The sequence below is a fragment of the Ctenopharyngodon idella genome, chromosome 16 (genome assembly GCF_019924925.1).
Source record: "Ctenopharyngodon idella isolate HZGC_01 chromosome 16, HZGC01, whole genome shotgun sequence".
Taxonomy (NCBI): domain Eukaryota; kingdom Metazoa; phylum Chordata; class Actinopteri; order Cypriniformes; family Xenocyprididae; genus Ctenopharyngodon; species Ctenopharyngodon idella.
The window spans coordinates 21,131,392-21,150,018 of NC_067235.1; the positions used below are offsets into that span (position 1 = coordinate 21,131,392).

The window sequence follows — 18,627 nt, forward strand, 5'->3', positions numbered from 1 at the left end:
CACTAGATGTCGCCATTTCCAGTACAATCAACATTCAGGTTTTTTAAAGAGATAATTGGACAAAAAAGAAAATTTTGCTCATACTTGCGTTTCAAAACCCGTATGAGATCATCTTCTGCAGAAAACAAAAGTACAAACGTGTTTTTTAATGGTTTTCTATTTAAATATATTTTAAAATGTAATATATTCCTGTGATAGCAAAGCTGAATTTTCAGCATCATTACTCCAGTCTTCAGTGTCACATGATCATTCAGAAATCATTCTAATATGCTGAATTGGCACACAAGAAACATTTATCAATATTGAAAACAGTTGTGCTGTGGAAATCATGTTAGTTTTTTCAGGAATCTTTCATGAATAGCATTAATTTGAAATAGAAATCTTTTTTTCTAAGTCCTAGTCAATTTTTTTCTATGCAATGACAAGTAAATGGTGACCAAACACAAGCAAAAAAAACAAAACAAAAAAGTATAATAGTCTTTTACACGTAGCATGCACTACATTCCAAGTCTTCTAAGGCCATTCAATAGCTTTGAGGAACATAATTGTGTTATTCACTGATAATTTTATATCCAGTGAGCTATTAATGCCATCCTCTCAAACACTACAAGAATTCAATTTGTTAAAAAAAATAAATAAACAAACAAAAAAAAAAAAAAAAAAAAAAAACTTGAATTTACCCATCACACCCATCATTTACCCATCAAGACTCCAGAACACTTACAATTTATCATATGAACCACTTTCATGGAGATGTAACTTTTTTCCCACGGTGGTTTAACAACTTTAGTGCAGCATTAATATTAAATCAATGGAGAAGACAAACTATGACATTATTTAAAATATCTTTTTGTGTTCCACAGCAGAAAGTCGTGTTTGGAAAGACATGAATGCGAGTAGCTAATGAAAGATAATCCACTTTTGAGTAAATTGATATGCAACACAATACAAGTTCATTACAAATTATTTGCAAGAAAGAACAGAAGCAATACAAATGCTGACTTATCACAGATCTTTTATTTGTCAAAAAAGAAAAAAAAAGTTGGAGAGTTAAAAAACAGACTGAAGGATAGAGGGAGAGAGTCTGGTATATCTGCTGCAGGTCAGTCACATTACATTATACAGAGATGATCGCATCAGCCAAGCTTTTTTACAGCGGTAGTTTGACATCTTTTCCCACAAATTCTAAAAGAGATTAAACCTTAGAATGCATCTAGATATGCATATTTGGTGTTGGGCCATCAGTAACAGTTCAGCAATAAAAATGAGTTAAATGTGGATAGACCATGGCACCCAAGCATTTTAAAGGGAGGGGGGGAAAGAATCAAAAGTGGAAGGAAGAAATTTCAAGTGAAACGAAGGGGGCTGGTTCTATAGCAACCAGCTGCTGAGGGTTGGCTAGTACCATCTATACTGTTCTTCAAGACACATCTGAAAATAAAGAGACAATCAGCATTTGGACAAAAATGGTACAACTGAAAATTAACAACAATTATTTTTATACTGCAACAAACAGACAAAATTTATGAAAGAATGTTAATTGGCTGCTAATAGAGGAAGTTAATATACTTACAGCTTGCAGGCCTGGCGCCATATCTTCGCATAATCTGATCCTGTGTGAATTTCACGAAGGACTCGTATTGTTCTTAAAGGTGAAAAGGAACAAAAACAACACGTTAAGAATACAATTCAGCCATAAATTTAAAACAGTGGTGAAACCAGAAAACATAGCAATGTAGCATGGGGGGGAGGGGGAAATAAATAAACACATGATACTATGGTCTATGGACTACTTGCACTGATCCTCGTGACGCATATCTGGTTTAAAATAATACTGCTCAGTTATGTCTATATACACTGATCAGGCATAACATGACCACCTTCCTAATATTGTGTTGGTCCCACTTTTACAAAAGAGCCTTGAACCATCAACGCATGGACTCCACTAGACCCCTGAAGGTGTGCTGTGGTATCTGGCACCAAGATGTGAGCAGCAGATCCTTTCAGTCCTGCAAGTTGAGAGGTGGGGCCTCCATGGATCGGACTTGTTTGTTCAGCACATCCCACAGATGCTTGATTGGATTGAGACCACCTCAAACTCGTGCTACTCAAACCATTTCTGAGCCATTTTTGCTTTGTGGCAGGGTGCATTATCTGGCCGAAAGAGGCCACATGGTCTGCAACAATGCTTAGGTTGGTGGTACGTGTCAAAGTAACATCCACATGGATGGCAGGACCCAAGGTTTCCCAGCAGAACATTGCCCAAAGCATCACACTGCCTCCGCCAGCTTGCCTTCTTCCCATAGTGCATCCTGGTGCCATGTGTTCCCCAGGAAAGCGACGCACAAGCACTCGGCCATCCAAGTGATGTAAAAGAAAACGTGATTTATCAGACCAGGCCACCTTCTTTCATTGCTCCGTGGTCCAGTTCTGATGCTCACATGCCCATTGTTGGCACTTTCGGCGGTGGACAGGGGTCAGTATGGGCACCCTGACTGGTCTGCAGCCCCATACGCAACAAACTGTGATGCACCGTGTATTCTGACACCTTTCTATCAGAACCAGCTTTAACTTCTTAAGCAATTTGAGCTACAGTAGCTCATCTGTTGGATCAGACCACACGGGCCAGCCTTCGCTCCCCACGTGCATCAATGAGCCTTGGACGCTGATGACCTGTCGCTGGTTCACCACTGTTCCTTCCTTGGACTACTTTTGATAGATACTGACCACTGCAGACCAGGAACACCCCACAAGAGCTGCAGTTTTGGAGATGTTTATTCACAATTTGGCCCTTGGCAAATTCGTTTATATATATAAAAAAAAAAAAAAAAAAAAAAACTACTAATATTCCAAGTAGTCACGCTGTCATTGCGTTATTCTTGAAGATTAATATTTAAAAGGCAGTTACCTCACATTCATTCAGCCATTTCAAACATTGGAACAAGAGCACCAACGCAGACAAGCAATACTGCGCTTACGAAAATTAACCATAGTTACTACACTTTTACTATAGTAAAACCATGGTTCGCCTTCATAAGGGTGTTTGATTAATTGTAACTATTATATGAAAGGCAAGTTATACTGCTGTTTAATCGTCAGCTTGGCTTCTTTGTGAATGTCTTGTAGGCTCTTCGCTGCTCGTTTACAGTCAGAAAGCAGCTAGCGCACGATGCTAACGGTGCTAGCGGACTTACAGTGACTGTCATTGTTAACAGATTGCCAGGATGGAATCAGCAATTCTTGTCAGTTTTAACTTGTCTTTGTTGCAGAACAATTATAACTGTAACGTAAAATAGTCTAGCCATCGTAATAAGGCGTTGTCACCCATAGTTACTACACTTTTACTATAGTAAAACCATGATTTGCTTTTGTAAGGGTGTTTCAGCCAAATTAAAGTTCAAAGAGAAAAACACTTAATGAGAAGACGAGCACTGGACTGCAACAGGTTAGTGGGGAAATATATTATTCAGAATGCGCATTTGGAAGGGAAATATATTTGTAAACATTTTAGCAGGTTGAAGATAATTCATGTTAATACAGAGAATGATTAATTGTTGAAAAAAAAAACACTTGGCAGCCCTAAAACGTAGTAATCTGCGTTTTCATGAGAAGCTCTCTGTATACAAGTGCGTTGAACGCTGACAGGAAACCCTCGAGCAATACTAATTAGAATGTGGAAGTAGTTGTGCAAGTAGTCCATTTAAAAAAAAAAAAAAAAAAATTAACCTTATGTAGCCCCCACCCTTTCCACTGCTGCACTTGTCGTGTTGTCTTGCGGTTTACAGATTCATGAATGAACAGCTCGTTTTAAAATCTTCAGTCTACTGACATTTCTTATGACAGCCACTTCAAACATTACAATGCTCATGATAACTTTCCTTAACTTTACAATAAGTAAATCCACTTCACCAGCTAATTACTATTCGACAGTGATGCCATAGAAATATACAGAGCTACCTCAAAAATGAAAGTTCAAAGACAAAATTCTAAAGATGGCTGCACAGTTGTTTCTCTGGTGTACAAGGTCTATACACATAAATTTGTGCTTTTATCCCAATGAGAAAGGCATGAAATTAATAAAGCTAATACAGCACTGTGTGGAATCTGCAATGTGTTGTACCTGCAAGCTTTGTGTTCAGTATCTGTTCATACTCTTCACGGATCTTCTCCTCGTGATCTTTGATAAGGCGCTCACACAAATAGCCAACCTGCCTCAGTGTGAACAGTGGCTGATCCTTCTTCAATGATGAGGCACCTAAAAACACACAACTCTGAATATCCATTCTTGACCATGTCACTATACATTCAATTCACAAAATATCTATACTACTGTTCAAAGTTTTGGGGATGGTAAGATTTTTATTAATGTCTTTTAGACAAGTCTCTTATGTTCACTAAAGCTGCAATTATTTGATCAAAAGTATAGTAAAAACAGCATTACTGTGTACAATTCAAAATAACTTCTCCATTTTAATGTATTTTAAAATGTAATTTATTCCTGTGATGGCAAAGCTGAATTGTCAGCAGCATTACTCCAGTCTTCTGTCAGAAACCATTCTAAAATGCTAATTTGGTTCTCAAGAAATATTTATCAATGTTGAAAACAGTGCTGCTTAATATTTTTGCGGAAACCTTTCTTTTCCAGATTTTTCAAAGAATAGAAAGTCCAAAAGAACAGCATTTATTTGAAATAAAAAAAAATCTTAACTGTCACTTTTGATCAATTTAATGGATCCTTGCTGAATAAAAGTATTAATTTCTTTAAAAATAAAATCTAATGGACCCCAAACTTTTGCACGGTAGTGTATATTAAAAACATTTGTATTATATGTATTAGTTTTACAACCTCCTCATGAACTTTTTGAAGCATCAAAGTTGCAACTGCATAGCTGTCTATGAAGGGACAGAAAGCTCTCAGATTTCATCAAAAAGATCTTCATTTGTGTTCCGAAGGTGAATTAAAGTCTTACGGGTTTGGAACGACATGAGGGTGATTAATTAATGAAGTAATCATTTTTGGGGAAACTAACACTTTAATAATTACAGACAGGTGTGCTGGAGCAGGGTTGGAACTGAACTCTGTGGAAAGGTAGATCCCCAGGAACAGGATTGGGCACCCAAAGTCTAAAGGCTGATAAATGGTAAGCTTCTCAATGGACATGAGGTTGAGTGGACTGACCTGTGGGAGAGCTGGGGGAGGTGAGGGCGGGACTGGAGCTCTGGATATCAGTGGAGCTGCAGGGCTCACTCTGGTTGAAGGCCCCTTCTAACTGCCGTCGCCTCTGGTAGCGGCTGTACTCCTGACGAATGTTCTGGAAGATCTGCTCTGTTGGGGTTAAAGGAAGACAATCGAGAGTTTAGAAAGATTTTAATTAAGCTTACATAAAGAAAAGAAGACTTCCCCCTAAAGACCTGATAAACTTGAAGAACGAACTGGTGTGATGTCATTATTTTAAACAAAATCAGGCCAAAATGAAGTTCGTTTGGAGTTGGTTTCGGGAGTTTGAAACAGCTTGCCAAAGTGAACTTTTCTGGACAATTTCATACCATAAACACCTTCAAACAGGTCCACAGTGCCATTATCAGATGCTTTCTTTACTGTGGTTCTCTCACCGCTGTCATTTTTGTTGTGTTTTTGTTATGGGAGATGTCAGGATGTTCCCTAACAGTATACTTCTGCTCAAGTATTTTAAACTTTAAGCAGAGCAAAACTTTGCCGCAAGTATATCGGGGCCTATTTTCAATCATCTTAAACGATGAGGTGAAGAAAAACCAACAGCAATCATTGGCTTTATTTCAGCCACCGCACACAATGCACAGAGGATATCCTGCTTTCAGCATGGGTCCCATGACGAATAGAGTGAAGAAATAAGTTTCACTTCAGTTTTACAATCAGTCACAATGGTACACTGACAACGTCACTAACACACGCTGCATAAGGGACAAAATGGGATGCAGGTTAGTTTCGTTTGGCTTTGTGGAGGGTCAGGCTTATTTCTGGTAACTGAATCTGGGTGATGGGACTGCAATGTGGAGGGCAGCAATGCAACCATGAACCTCCCGAGTCCCTTTCTAGAAAAACTGGGTTGGGTTTAGTCCCCTGTCCTAATCTTTAACACCAACAGATGAATCAAAACTGAGTATTAGAAACCAGCATGACTTCCATGAGCCAAACTCTTTAAAATTATCTTCTATAATCATCTTAATTCATCACAAAAGTGAGAATTTGTAGGTTGAGAGTCTCAGCTTCCTGAATGTAGGTCATTTAAAGCTTCAAGGGTGGACAGAAACACAAGTGCACATCTATCTGCTACGCCTGCATCACTTATCTTGGGTGGGGAGCTCAGAGTTTCCCCCCCTTCTAGAAGAAGAAGCAGAAGAAGAAGCAGAAGAAGAATTATTATTAATGGGGTAGAGGTGTGAATCTTCACTTACCTCATTTGATTACGATTCAGAGGGTAACGATTAAATTATGAAAATTCTCAATGTATCCTGATGCTGCATCTCCACTTTTATTAATAATAATCACAATACAGTACTGTTATTTGTTATTAAAAATAAGAACAAAGATGCAAATCACATTCAGTAGAACAAATAAAATACAGGGCTTTTTTTTTTAACAAGGAGCTGAACCCGGGGTTATCATCGTTCTAAACACCGCTTTCAACCCTGGGTAAAGGAACATTTCACACTTTAAAAAAAGAGGTTCGCTCTGCTTTTTACTTGGTGTTATTGCGGTGGCAATCTTGTACAGTGTGAAACGAATGTGTTAGAATGTGAAGACTATATGCTTAGCAACCAACAACCAATAGCGTCTCTCATATTTACTTTGGACAGTCACAGAAAAACAATGTGTTGTATAAACAGTAGTTTCAGCATTTGAGAGGAAAACTGTCAAATAGAAACTGAAAAACAACAACTGGAGTGAAAAAGACCCATTCATTCTTACCTTTATAGTCCAAAAATTCTATTTAGGAAAAATTCTTAATAGCACACTCGGCAGTATATTGTATATTTTATTTTTATATTTTTTATATATATATATAAAAAAAATTAAGGGGTGCAACGGTTTAGATTACTCACGGTTCGGTTTGTATCACGGTTTTAGTCTCACGGTTTCAGTGCGGTTTGGTATGTGCTATGTTCAGATAAAACACTACTGTCAAATAAAAAAAATAAAGAAAATATAAGAAATAAACAGTACAGATAAATACAGTAAAACAAAGATTCAAATAAATAAAGCTTTTCAGGTTTTTCCATGTATCCAGTTTCAGGTGCAGAAATAGAATAAAGTAGCTAATCAAATGTAAAACATTGCATGTAATCTTCACTGTATAAATTAAATAAAGATCAATCTTTATTAATTATTAAGTTACTATTCGGTCATAAGAAATGAGTGATTTCCTTGTCTTTTGTTGTTTGATTAACATTAAAAACACAGTCAGACCGCAGGAAACGCAAGGGCTGCTGTCTCTTTAAGACATACAGTAATCAGTACACTGATACTAAACACATTCGTTCTTTCTCGAGTGTATAAGTTCACTTAAGACATAACCTACTATGCTTGCTAGGATACTCGCCAAGACGGGCATGTTGACAATTTTGTGTGAATTTGTCCGTTCAAGCACAAGACTTGAAAGAGACCTCAATATTTGCGCGCTGTACACGCGCTTCCGCGTGCGCTTCAGATGAGTGCGCAAATCATCTCACAGCCCGCGTGTAAGTTCTCTTTCACGAATTGCACACGAATGTTTAAATTAGCAAGTCTTAAATGAGTTTAGTTTAAACACAGATAGCAACGTGTGCTGTTCAGGTCTCACCTGCGCTTGCGCTGTCAACACCAGGATGATGACGGCGTAAATGACTGGTCATATAGAGCATGCGGCACTCGCACTGAACAAAGTTTACAGGAAGACAGAATGCGTATACATCGACAGAACCATACATTAGCCTAACTGTCTATTTTATTTACTTTCTACAAAACATATTATAGATGCGTATGCATTATATATATATATATATATATATATATATATATATATATATATATATATATATATATATATATATATATATATATATATATATATATATATATGTTAGAGCCTTTATGTAAACATTGCATGCAGCGTTCGTCCAATCAGTGACAGATACTGCAAATATGCAAATAAGGCTGTTAACCCAAGGTTTAGGAAAATACAGAGTGAAATGGCAGCGTATTAATACAGGATTGATCGTTAATGTTAACCCTGGGTAAATTATAAGTAACGCAAGGCAAAATAACCCAGGATTCTGTTTACGCGAGGTTTGCAATGAGCCAGGGTTAACCATTTGAGGTTTGAAAGTCCAAAGAAGAAACTAAGAAACAATTTAACAAGCATAAATACAGAAATTGAATAGACAAATGTAAAATAACCACTGCAAAGACTTTAGTGTATTAATTACAAATAAACTGATTATTATTAAAAAGCTACAAAAGTCAAGTCAAGACCAGTGACTTTTACTGTTTGATTAACATTAAAAGACAGCAACATGTTTATTATATTAAGCATGGATGCATGGATTAATGCATGGATCTAATATAATGTTTCACATCAGATTTTCTCCAAACTGTTTGTTCACTTAAGACATAACAGACAACGTTTACGTGAATACTCACCAAGACAGATATTTTTAAATAAATGTGTGTATCTGACCGTTGAAGCGCAATACGGTGCTAAAGAGAACTGAATTCAGGATTGCATGCTGCTGAGCATTTCTGTGTGCATGCTTCAGGTGTCAGTCAGCATGAGAAACGCATTATGATCTTTCGTCACTCACTGTGCTTAACATCAAGCATATCCCACAATGTATTTTATGCATGTTTTCATAAAAACCAAAACAAACGCAAGACACGCAACTTTTTTTATTAATATAGCCTATAATAAGTAGGCCTAGGACAATACATTGAATCTTGATTCACGATACAAAGAATCTGGAGCGATTCTGATATGTATCACGATTCTCTCTTGAAACGCTTCTGAGCTTAGTTTTTAAACAGCAGATGGCACTACTATGTGCTTTAGAAACACTCGTACACTGCCTGCTTTCAGTTCCTTTACACACCACTTAAACCTAAAATAATCATTCATAAAGTTCGAAAAGGTTGAAGCAATTTACAAATCTCACATAAAATCATTCTGAGCTGAGGTGCAAGTATATTTAACCACTTACATGACTCAGCTGAACCCACGAGCACTGTCCAATAGTCTTCATGAGTGTTTGAGAGTGTGCGGTTAAAAACTAGCCGAGAGTGCCATCTGCTGTTAAAACTAAGCTCAGAATCGATGAGAGAAAATATCAGAATCGATCCAGATTCATTGTATCGATCGAGAATCTATGTATCGTCCCAGCCCTAATAATAAGAGTACTTTATTTACAATAAAACTGTATGATAGGCCTTTTTAGTTGCACTTTCTAAAACTCCATTCTTTTGTTTTTATGCATTGATGCGGAATCATTCACATCAGCATCACAATTAATTGAAAAACGAATATATTCCACATCTCCATCAAAGGGTGCCAGCTATCTTGATGCTAATGCATTCCAGCAAAGCAGACAGTGTGGCTACAACCTAAAAGAGTGCCTCACTGCAGAAGAGACTTCCTGTGTTTACAATGCAGCTCTCATCTGATTTTACTTGTACAAACACACAACTTTGCATGGCCAATAAAAAGGGGGGTTTGGGGGAAGCACAATCAAACCCAGTGTTCACTCTAGAAGTGAGTATATGAGAACCTCACTATTGAGTTGATGTCCTGTAATGAAGGTTTTCCATCACAATAGAACAGGGGTGTCCAATCCTTGCTCCTGGAGAGCCACTGTGTGGCAGAGTTTAGCTCCAACCCCAATTAAACACACTTGAACCAGCTTATGAAGGTGTAACTAGGCATGCTAGAAATTTTCAGGCAGGTGTATTGAGGCTAAACTCTGCAGGTCAAAGTTTGGACTACACTACATGTTGAACAGCAACATTGCTAATCTAGATTGAAGGGTTTTAGACCAAAACAGACAAATGGGACAGGTTTCCCAAAAATTAAAATTATGTCATTTACTCATTCTCATGTTGTTCCAAGCCAGTATGACTTTCTTCAGTGAAACAAAATATGCTATTTTAAAAAAAGTCTCAGCGTTTTTGGGGCCAATGGAGTCCAATGACGTTTAAAGCCCGGGACACACCAAGCCGACGACTGGCCTTTGGGCAACGTTGGACCATTTTTAAGCATTTTTAAGTTGTCCCAGTGTGTTCTGCACCGTTGGCTTTAGGCATGGGCCGGTTACTGGTTTCAAAACCAATAAAAATTTCCATGATACCGTTCCTGCGGTATGAGCTGTTTTTTTATGTCTCAAAAGACGGAAAGTGCATGAATCCCTCTGGCTGTGTGCAGTGTAGAGAGTAACACGATCGCTCCCCTTCCAGTTGGTTTGAGCAGTCAGTCAGTCACCTGTGTGTAGGATGGCCAAAGGAGGTAAATCCCTCGAAAAAGACAAAGGGGGTGGCTGGTAACTGGTAACTGTATGACAACTGAAATCACCAAATGGCCTTAAATCACTACATAAAAATTGCAAAATGTTACATTTTCTAATACATTTATTTCATGCACGGATTGCTTCAAACAGAGCTGCACAAGCTCACGCCGCCATTTGCGGGACAATATCAGCATGTTTGCCAGGGTTCAAAGCGCCAAATGAGAGTAAAAATCGGTACTGAAACCATGTTATACAATGCATGGAGATATATATACACACACACACACACACACACACACACACACACAGGTGCTGGTCATATAATTAGAATATCGTGAAAAAGTTCATTTTTTTTTTATTGTAAATTATTTTAAAAAATGAAACTTTCATATATTCTAGATTCCCTACATGTAAAGTAAAACATTTCAAAAGTTTTTTTTTTTTTTAATTTGTTGATTAGAGCGTACAGCTCATGAAAGTCCAAAATCCAGTATCTCAAAATATTAGAATATTTACATTTGAGTTTCATTAAATGACCATCCCTACAGTATAAATTCCGGGTATCTTTTGTTCTTTGAAACCACACTAATGGGGAAGACTGCTGACTTGGCAATGGTCCAGGAGACAATCATTGACACCCTCCACAAAGAGAGTAAGTCACAGAAGGTCATTACTGAATGGGGTGGCTGTTTACAGTGTATATCAAAGCATATTAAATGCAAAGTTGACTGGAAGGAAGAAATTGGGTAGGCAAAGGTGCACAAGCAACAGGGATGACCGCAAGCTTGAGAATACTGTCAAGTAAAGCCAATTCAAACACTTGGGAGAGCTTCACAATGAGTAGAATGAAGCCGGAGTCAGCGCATCAAGAGTCACCACACTCAGACATCTTCAGGAAAAGGACTACCAAGCCACTTCTGAACCAGAGACAACGTCAGAAGCATCTTACCTGGGCTAAGGAGAAAAAGAACTGGACAGTGAACAGTGGTCGAAAGTCCTCTTTTCAGATAAAAGTAAATTTTGCATTTCATGTTGAAATCATGGTCCCAGAGTATGAAGGAAGACTGGAGAGGCACAGAATCTAAGCTGCTTGAAGTCTAGTGTGAAGTTTCTGAAGTCAATAATGATTTGGGGGGGGCGTGACGTCTGCTGGTGTTGGTCCATTGTGTTTTATCAAGTGCAGAGTCAATGCAGCCATCTTCCAGGAGATTTTGGAGCACTTTATGCTTCCATCTGCTGACAAGCTTTATGGAGATGCTGATTTCCTTTTCCAGCAGGACTTTAGCACCTGCCCACAGTGCAAAAACCACTTCCAAGTGGTTTGCTGAGCATGATATTACTGTGCTTTATTGGCCAGCCAATATGCCTGACCTGAATCTATGGGATATTTTCAAGAGAAAGATGAGAAACAGTCGATCCAACAATATACAGATGATCTGAAGGCTCAATAGTGCCTCAGCAGTGCCACAGGCTGATCACTTCCATGCCACACTTCACTGATGCAGTAATTTGTGCTAGGAGCAAGTCATTTGCTGTAATATGTCCTGCCGATCAAGTATTGAGTGCACAAAAGAACATACTTTAAAGAACTTGAACTTTCTGTTTTGCAAATCCATTTTTTGATTGATCTTAGGAAATATTCTAATATTTTGAAATACTGGATTTTGGACTTTCATGAGCTGTACGCTCTAATCAAAATTAAAAAAAAAAAAAAAAAAAAAAAAACTTTTGAAATGTTTTACTTTACATGTAGGGAATCTAGAATATATGAAAGTTTCATTTTTAAAAATAATTTATAATAAAAAAAATTAACTTTTTGATGATATTCTAATTATATGACCAGCACCTGTGTCTGTGTGTGTGTGTGTGTGATATATATATATATATATATATATAAATTCGATTCATAACGATTCATAACGTAGAACTGGCGTCGGGCGAGAGAGAGAACTCTGATTGGCTGTTCAGTTTAGTGAACTAGTGGAAGCGCGAGAATAATAGCTAAACAGTGAGCAAACAAGCCACGGCAGTACAGCCAGAAGGCTGTTCTAATTTTACGCCCTGTACCTGAAAGTATATTAACGTGAGCTGAGTGGAATATAGAAAGTGATCAGCATGAATGATATTCAAAACAATAAGCACGTGCTGCTTTGTTTACGGTTTGTATATCTGCAGCGCCGGTCTCCCTTTGAATATGTATGAAAAAAATAAGTCAGTGGTCTCCTTACACGCAGGCGCAGAGCGCGCGTGCCTGCTGACAGTCAGCTATAGTTTTCTGGGTGTGTTCACGTGCAGTTTTTTTTTGCCCCGACACAGGCGACAACACAGTCGGCTTTTATCAGTGCTAGTTCTTTGGCGTCGGTTTGGTTTATCTCTACCCTTATACCCCACTGTCTTTCATTGCATGGGCAAAAGCAGGTCTTTTCTTGTGTTCTAGAGAATAGGTCTGTAACAACTAACCAAAATCAATAATGAAAATAATCAACAAATCTGTCTCTTAATGTGTTTGAGATGTTTTTCTCAGTGCATAACTTATTGTATCCTTATTTGAAATCTTAATAGTTTATTTAGAAGTTATAATGTATAGGGTAGTTCACAATTATCTGTTAATGTTAGAAAATTATTTTGCAAAGGCTTGTCCTGACAACTTCACAGCCTTCAGTGAACACGAGTCAGGCAGACCGAGCATAATAGAACAGAAGTGCAATAATTCTGACTAAAACATAGGCCTACATTATTGCACTTCTTGAAAGGCGCCTATAAATAAGGTATTATTTCTAATTTCTTTATTATTAGACATCAAAAGAAACATGCAGCAATTTTGTAATTAATGGATTATTTTTTTAATAAATCACCCATGAATTTTTCCATTTGATTAATCAAATAAATAACTGTCTGATTAATCTGTTAGCAAAATAATTATTAGCCCTACTGCAGAGGAAAGTATAAAAGGTTTTGAATAAAACAAGGATGACAGCAATATAGGAAAACATTGTGTGAACTAACCCATTACGTTCAGATCATGCAATTATCAGTTTTAGATACAGCTACAGGAATATGCACAAACTAGTCAATGGACAAAACCAGCCCCCTTGAATGACAGGTAAATCCCTCTGCCTGTATCAAATGCTGCCAAATGCTGAGACTAGGTCCAACAGGTTACTTAGCAACTGTAACCTTATATGGTCAAGCCAAGCAATCAATCACACTGGCTTCCTGAGAGAGGATGGGGAGCGATTCAAGGCCCAAAAGCACAGAACAGGGATAATACGACTACAATGGAGGTGTGGGATGAACTGGACTGGGGGGAGGGGAGCGTAAGTGGGTGTAGAGTTATGGCGTTGTATTCACTACACTGTCGAAGCTTTGAGGAGGGAATTTAAAAATCCCAAACTGGCAGGAAGTGCCCTCAAGCCCAGGGTGTGTTCCTGCAAGGAGCTTGATTCACTTTGTTTAGGATTTCGTGCATTACAGATGTTAATTATTCTGAAGCAAAAAGATTTAGTGTTTGAATGTCAGATGACTTACAAAAGCAACCTCAGACATGGCTTGAAATATCAGACACCGACTCGTAATAAGAAACTATGAGCTGCTGATGGAAGATCTAGAAAATATTCTATTCAAATGTGCCCATATAGAGACATAAACCTAAATGAGGATGATAAAGAGGGTCGTTCTATGAAAACAAAAGGGGCATTTGGTTTCACAAAGGCAAGACTACCAAACACCGAAGTGGGTCACATTCCATCCTTGCCATTTGAACCATTTGCCATTTGCCATGTTTCACTTAAGGTGCATTTCTCTCTATAGACGCATCCATTATACTGCGGAACTGAGAGTCAGCATCGTCAACTTCATCTTTGCCACCGAAAGGGACTCAGAAAGCACTAGTTTATTAATAAATTATTAAAATGTCAGTCTCCTTCAAGACAGCCTCCTTTGTTCTTTTCTGACATTCGTTATCATTTTTGCTGGTGTGCTAAGGCAATCTTTTTATGGAGTGCTTGATTTATATTTTAAAGGCCCATTATTATGGTTTATTATTTATCTCTAATGTAGAACAATGTTACATATAATATACTTTCTCAACCCTGAAACCCAAACCACCCCACCCCCCATATATATTTAACTAATTAAATTAATATAAACGTGCGACTAGTCGACTAATGGCTTGAATGAATGACTATTAGTCGACTAGAAAAATCTTTAGCTGGGGACAGACCCAAATAAAAGACCATTGCAGCTTCTGTTTAATGCCTGTTCTGTTTCTAACCTGCTTGTCACGAGAAAAAGTCAAACAATATTTTCATGTTTTTGTATTCACTATGGCGTTTATCAAACAACACGTAATCTTGTATTTCGAAATAAGAACCAGATTCTTTCTCTACCATTCATTGTCGCTTAGCAAAATAATCTGTGTGTGGGTGCCGCCAAATCATAGTTCTATGTAAAAGCAATGCGAAGGAAAAGAGATTAGAACCCCTCTTTAAAGAGGAGGAAGAGGGAGAAGAAAAAAAAAAAAAAAAACACTGACAGCATAAAACATTAATCTGAACAGATATTTATAGCACTGAATTTTCATCTTGGTGTTAACAGGACTTTTTGTCATGTCCAACTCAAAGTATCGCAAACTGGAATCATTAAAGGTAGGGTGGGCAATTGTCGGAGAGGGTAGCAATAGCAAGCTAGCTTTGAAAGCATAAGACCCTTCAAAAAAAAAAAAAACACATACAGCAGGGAGCACACAAAAGCATCACAAGAGACGGCATTAAACTACCTCATGTCTCAAAGCACATAACATTACAATAATAATGAACAAACAACTTCGAGCACTGACCTGTATCACCTTACTGCTGCAGATTCATTTCTGCGTTGATAGTGTTGCCATTGAAGCACATAAATTGGAGTCACAAACCGCTCCGAGTATAACGTCATTGGTTTCCATCTCTTCCAAATAACGGTAGTTATGGCATGAACGCAGCATAAGCTCGTTGTTTTGGTTCAGGAGGAACTGTAAAGGTGCCTGCTGTTTCGGTTGCAGTGCACAGTGACTGACATCTGTCTAACTATGCATAGCATGAAATACGCAGATGACGTGCAATGTCTGCGCAAGCAGTGTGTGTGGAGGTATAAAAATACATATGTTGACAGGATGTTGCATCATTGCACTTGGACCGAATGCAATGATTGGACAAATATTTTATGGTCCTACACCTTCCAAAGATGATACACACAAATATATTTAGACCACTTAACTTAGTGATTGCTATCAGGATGTGAAGACTTTCAACCAGAACAACAAAAAAAGTGTTTATGGAACAAAATCGCCTACCCTGCCTTTAAGAATCAGAACCTAAATCATCAGTTTGCATATATTCTCAATACTATTGATAGGGAGGCAAACTCACAGCACCTATGATTAAGAAATAAACGATGGCAAAGTGCAAGAGTTTGCTCTTAACTTTACTGTTATTTCACTCATAGTTTACGAATTTATTCAATGTGTCGTCTTTGATATTTTTAAACGTCTTTCTAAAGCTGTGACTGTTTTACAAGGCTCCTAAACAGCAGGATTTGGGCGGGTTCGCCAAGGGGTCCACACGTTTCATATGAAAGCAGTGCAAGTATACAGACTACATAAAAACACGGCTTAAACGAAATTATCAGTGTTAAATATCAAATTACTTAACGTTTTGACGAATTTTTGCCTGGGTTATTTTACGTATATGCACACATAACATGAACACTTGTGTTTTCGAATAATATTGTTAAATCAAAATTAAATAATGCCAATCCACCCTTGCGCACATACCCACCTTTCCTCTTTGTTTGGACACACTGGTTCAATCCTACTGATAAACTAAGTGGCAGAACGCAGAGATAAATGTTCACCATCCAGGCCAGAGCCAGGCGTTTGTAGAAAGACATTGTCATGTGTATTGTTTTCGGTAGTAATGGTCGATGACTACGTGTGTTCACACTAAGCCATGGGAGTTAAATGAAGCTCTGTGTCAGCTAGTCTGTATTAGCGTCCGCTTTCAGCCTAGCTAGCCGAGCTCAAAACAGCTATTCATCCAAACTGCATAATTAACTACAGCACATTCCAACTACCCACCACAACCATACCATCCATTAAGAAACTCAAACTGTATTACTCAAAGCAGCTTGGAGGAGGAATTAAACTAACGGACTGTCGAAATTCAAATACCCACTAGCTGGTTAGCAGAGATTAAACAACCCCCCATTCCCCTCCTCCATGTCAAACAAACCAACGTTAAATGGCGAGAATCAAGCCTTTTTCTCACCTGGAGTTAGCCTGTGTTCTCCACCCATAGACTGGGGCGACATCGAGTGTGCCGGGCTTTCTGTTGACGGGCGAAGACCGCATCTCTGCGGGGAAGGAGTAGTCGGAGTCCCCGGTAGAGGATTGCACCTCCTTCGCTTGGGGGACTGCGGGCTGAGAAGGGCCTCAAACTCCATAGATCGCTTCAACGTCGCGCCACAAGCCATGATCGCTGATTTAATGGGACAATAAACAAGAACGACGGTAAAATGACACCTTTTCGATAATAAAATGCGTCGATTTCCCTTTCTAACTCGACTTTTGCGGGGTTTTTATTGAGCTTCGCACGATGTCGGCGGCCCCCCCTCTGTTCGCTCACCGGTTTAAACGCCAAGTGCCAGATTTGTAGCAAAAATGCTAAAACGACACAGCCGAGGACTGTACCATTCACGGAGAGGGGAGAGGGGAATGTTATAAACAAGTTTGTCTTTTCTCAAATAACATTAAATCATACTTTATTTTGTTTGCTAAGCAACAAAAACATTAACACGATTCAAAATATATTGCATAAATATAAGCTTTATGTAAAATAACTTTTTACTTTATGAGTAAATTTACTAGAGTGGTAATCGTCCCAACCTGTGATTCGTGGTTTGTTAATGCCCTCTCTTAACATAGTTTCTAGCGATGTGTTGCTCCAAATCAAAACGATTATTAATAATGAAAGTGATAGTTATACTTACTCAGGTTTATGCTTGCCATTGTTTAGCTTTTCCTGTATAAACAGGCCTCTTGCGCCGACTTTTAGGTGGAGGCTATTTGAATATAGAAAAGAACACCTTTTACTATAAATTAACTTGATATTTTAAGATCCATGTACGATCATTATCTAACTTATGAATATATATTAAATAGCCTAGGTAAATATATAATATGAACACATTATGTATAATATTTGAATAATAATATAGGCCTAATATTTGCTCTTTTTTCGTCAATATTTGTTTTTCTAATTTAAACAATATCTTTACATGCTAACTGAACTCTTTCAGTTTACCTAAACTCCTTTTGGATCAGTATCTTTCACTCTAAGAAAAGAAAAACTTTCAATTTCTACTCCTCCAACAGCTTAATCCTGATTGGTGCTTTACAATCATATGACTCTGATCAATATTTATTGAGTTTATTTGGCCAATGACCATATTTCTGTTGGATTTGCATGTTGGTGTTTGTTTGTTTGTTTGTGTTAGACCTAAAAGCAGTCTTTAAACTCACAAGAAATAATTTCCTTACTGTCTCTTTACATTTAAACCACCTCTGTATAGACACAGTGTGAGGTTATTTTCACATTGCTGACTCCATATGAATATCACAGACTTTTATATATCAATATTTGTCAATTTTGACTTAATCCGATGAAAATAATGTAAAATGTAAAACATATCGGCAGTTCGTAATGTAGGCCTAATTGATAACATATATACAATTACAACCCGAATTCCAGAAATGTTGGGACGTTTTTTAAATTTCAATAAAATGAAATCCAAAAGACTTTCAAATCACAAATCACACATTTTATTCACAATAGAACATAAATAACATAACAAATGTTTAAACTGAGAAAACAGTTTTATGCACAAAATGAGCTCATTTCAAATTTGATACCTGCTACAGGTCTCAAAATAGTTGGGACGGGGGCATGTTTACCATGGTGTAGCATCTCCTCTTCTTTTCAAAACAGTTTGAAGACATCTGGGCATCAAAGTTATGAGTTTCTGGAGTTTTGGTGTTGGAATTTGGTCCCATTCTTGCCTGATATAGGTTTCCAGCTGCTG

General features: G+C 37.8%; 1 protein-coding gene across 1 annotated transcript; it reads right to left on the reverse strand.

The window, feature by feature from the left end:
* Positions 1-998: 998 nt before the first annotated feature.
* Positions 999-17,196, reverse strand: akirin1 (akirin 1). The gene is made up of 5 exons (XM_051865253.1): positions 16,815-17,196; positions 5,180-5,326; positions 4,121-4,255; positions 1,574-1,645; positions 999-1,431 (listed from the first exon to the last, which is right to left on the reverse strand). Exons 1-5 carry the CDS (start codon positions 17,017-17,019, stop codon positions 1,421-1,423), a joined length of 570 nt encoding a protein of 189 aa, XP_051721213.1. The 5' UTR covers positions 17,020-17,196; the 3' UTR covers positions 999-1,420.
* Positions 17,197-18,627: the final 1,431 nt, after the last annotated feature.

Excerpts from the sequence above, each read along its gene's own strand:
- akirin1 (XM_051865253.1), bottom strand. The coding sequence starts at position 17,019 with ATGGCTTGTGGCGCGACGTTGAAGCGATCTATGGAGTTTGAGGCCCTT. Across the intron at positions 4,256-5,179 it reads CTCCCCCAGCTCTCCCACAG|GTGCCTCATCATTGAAGAAG; the intron begins GTCAGTCCACTC and ends GTGTGTTTTTAG. Across the intron at positions 1,646-4,120 it reads ACTGAACACAAAGCTTGCAG|AACAATACGAGTCCTTCGTG; the intron begins GTACAACACATT and ends TTCACCTTTAAG.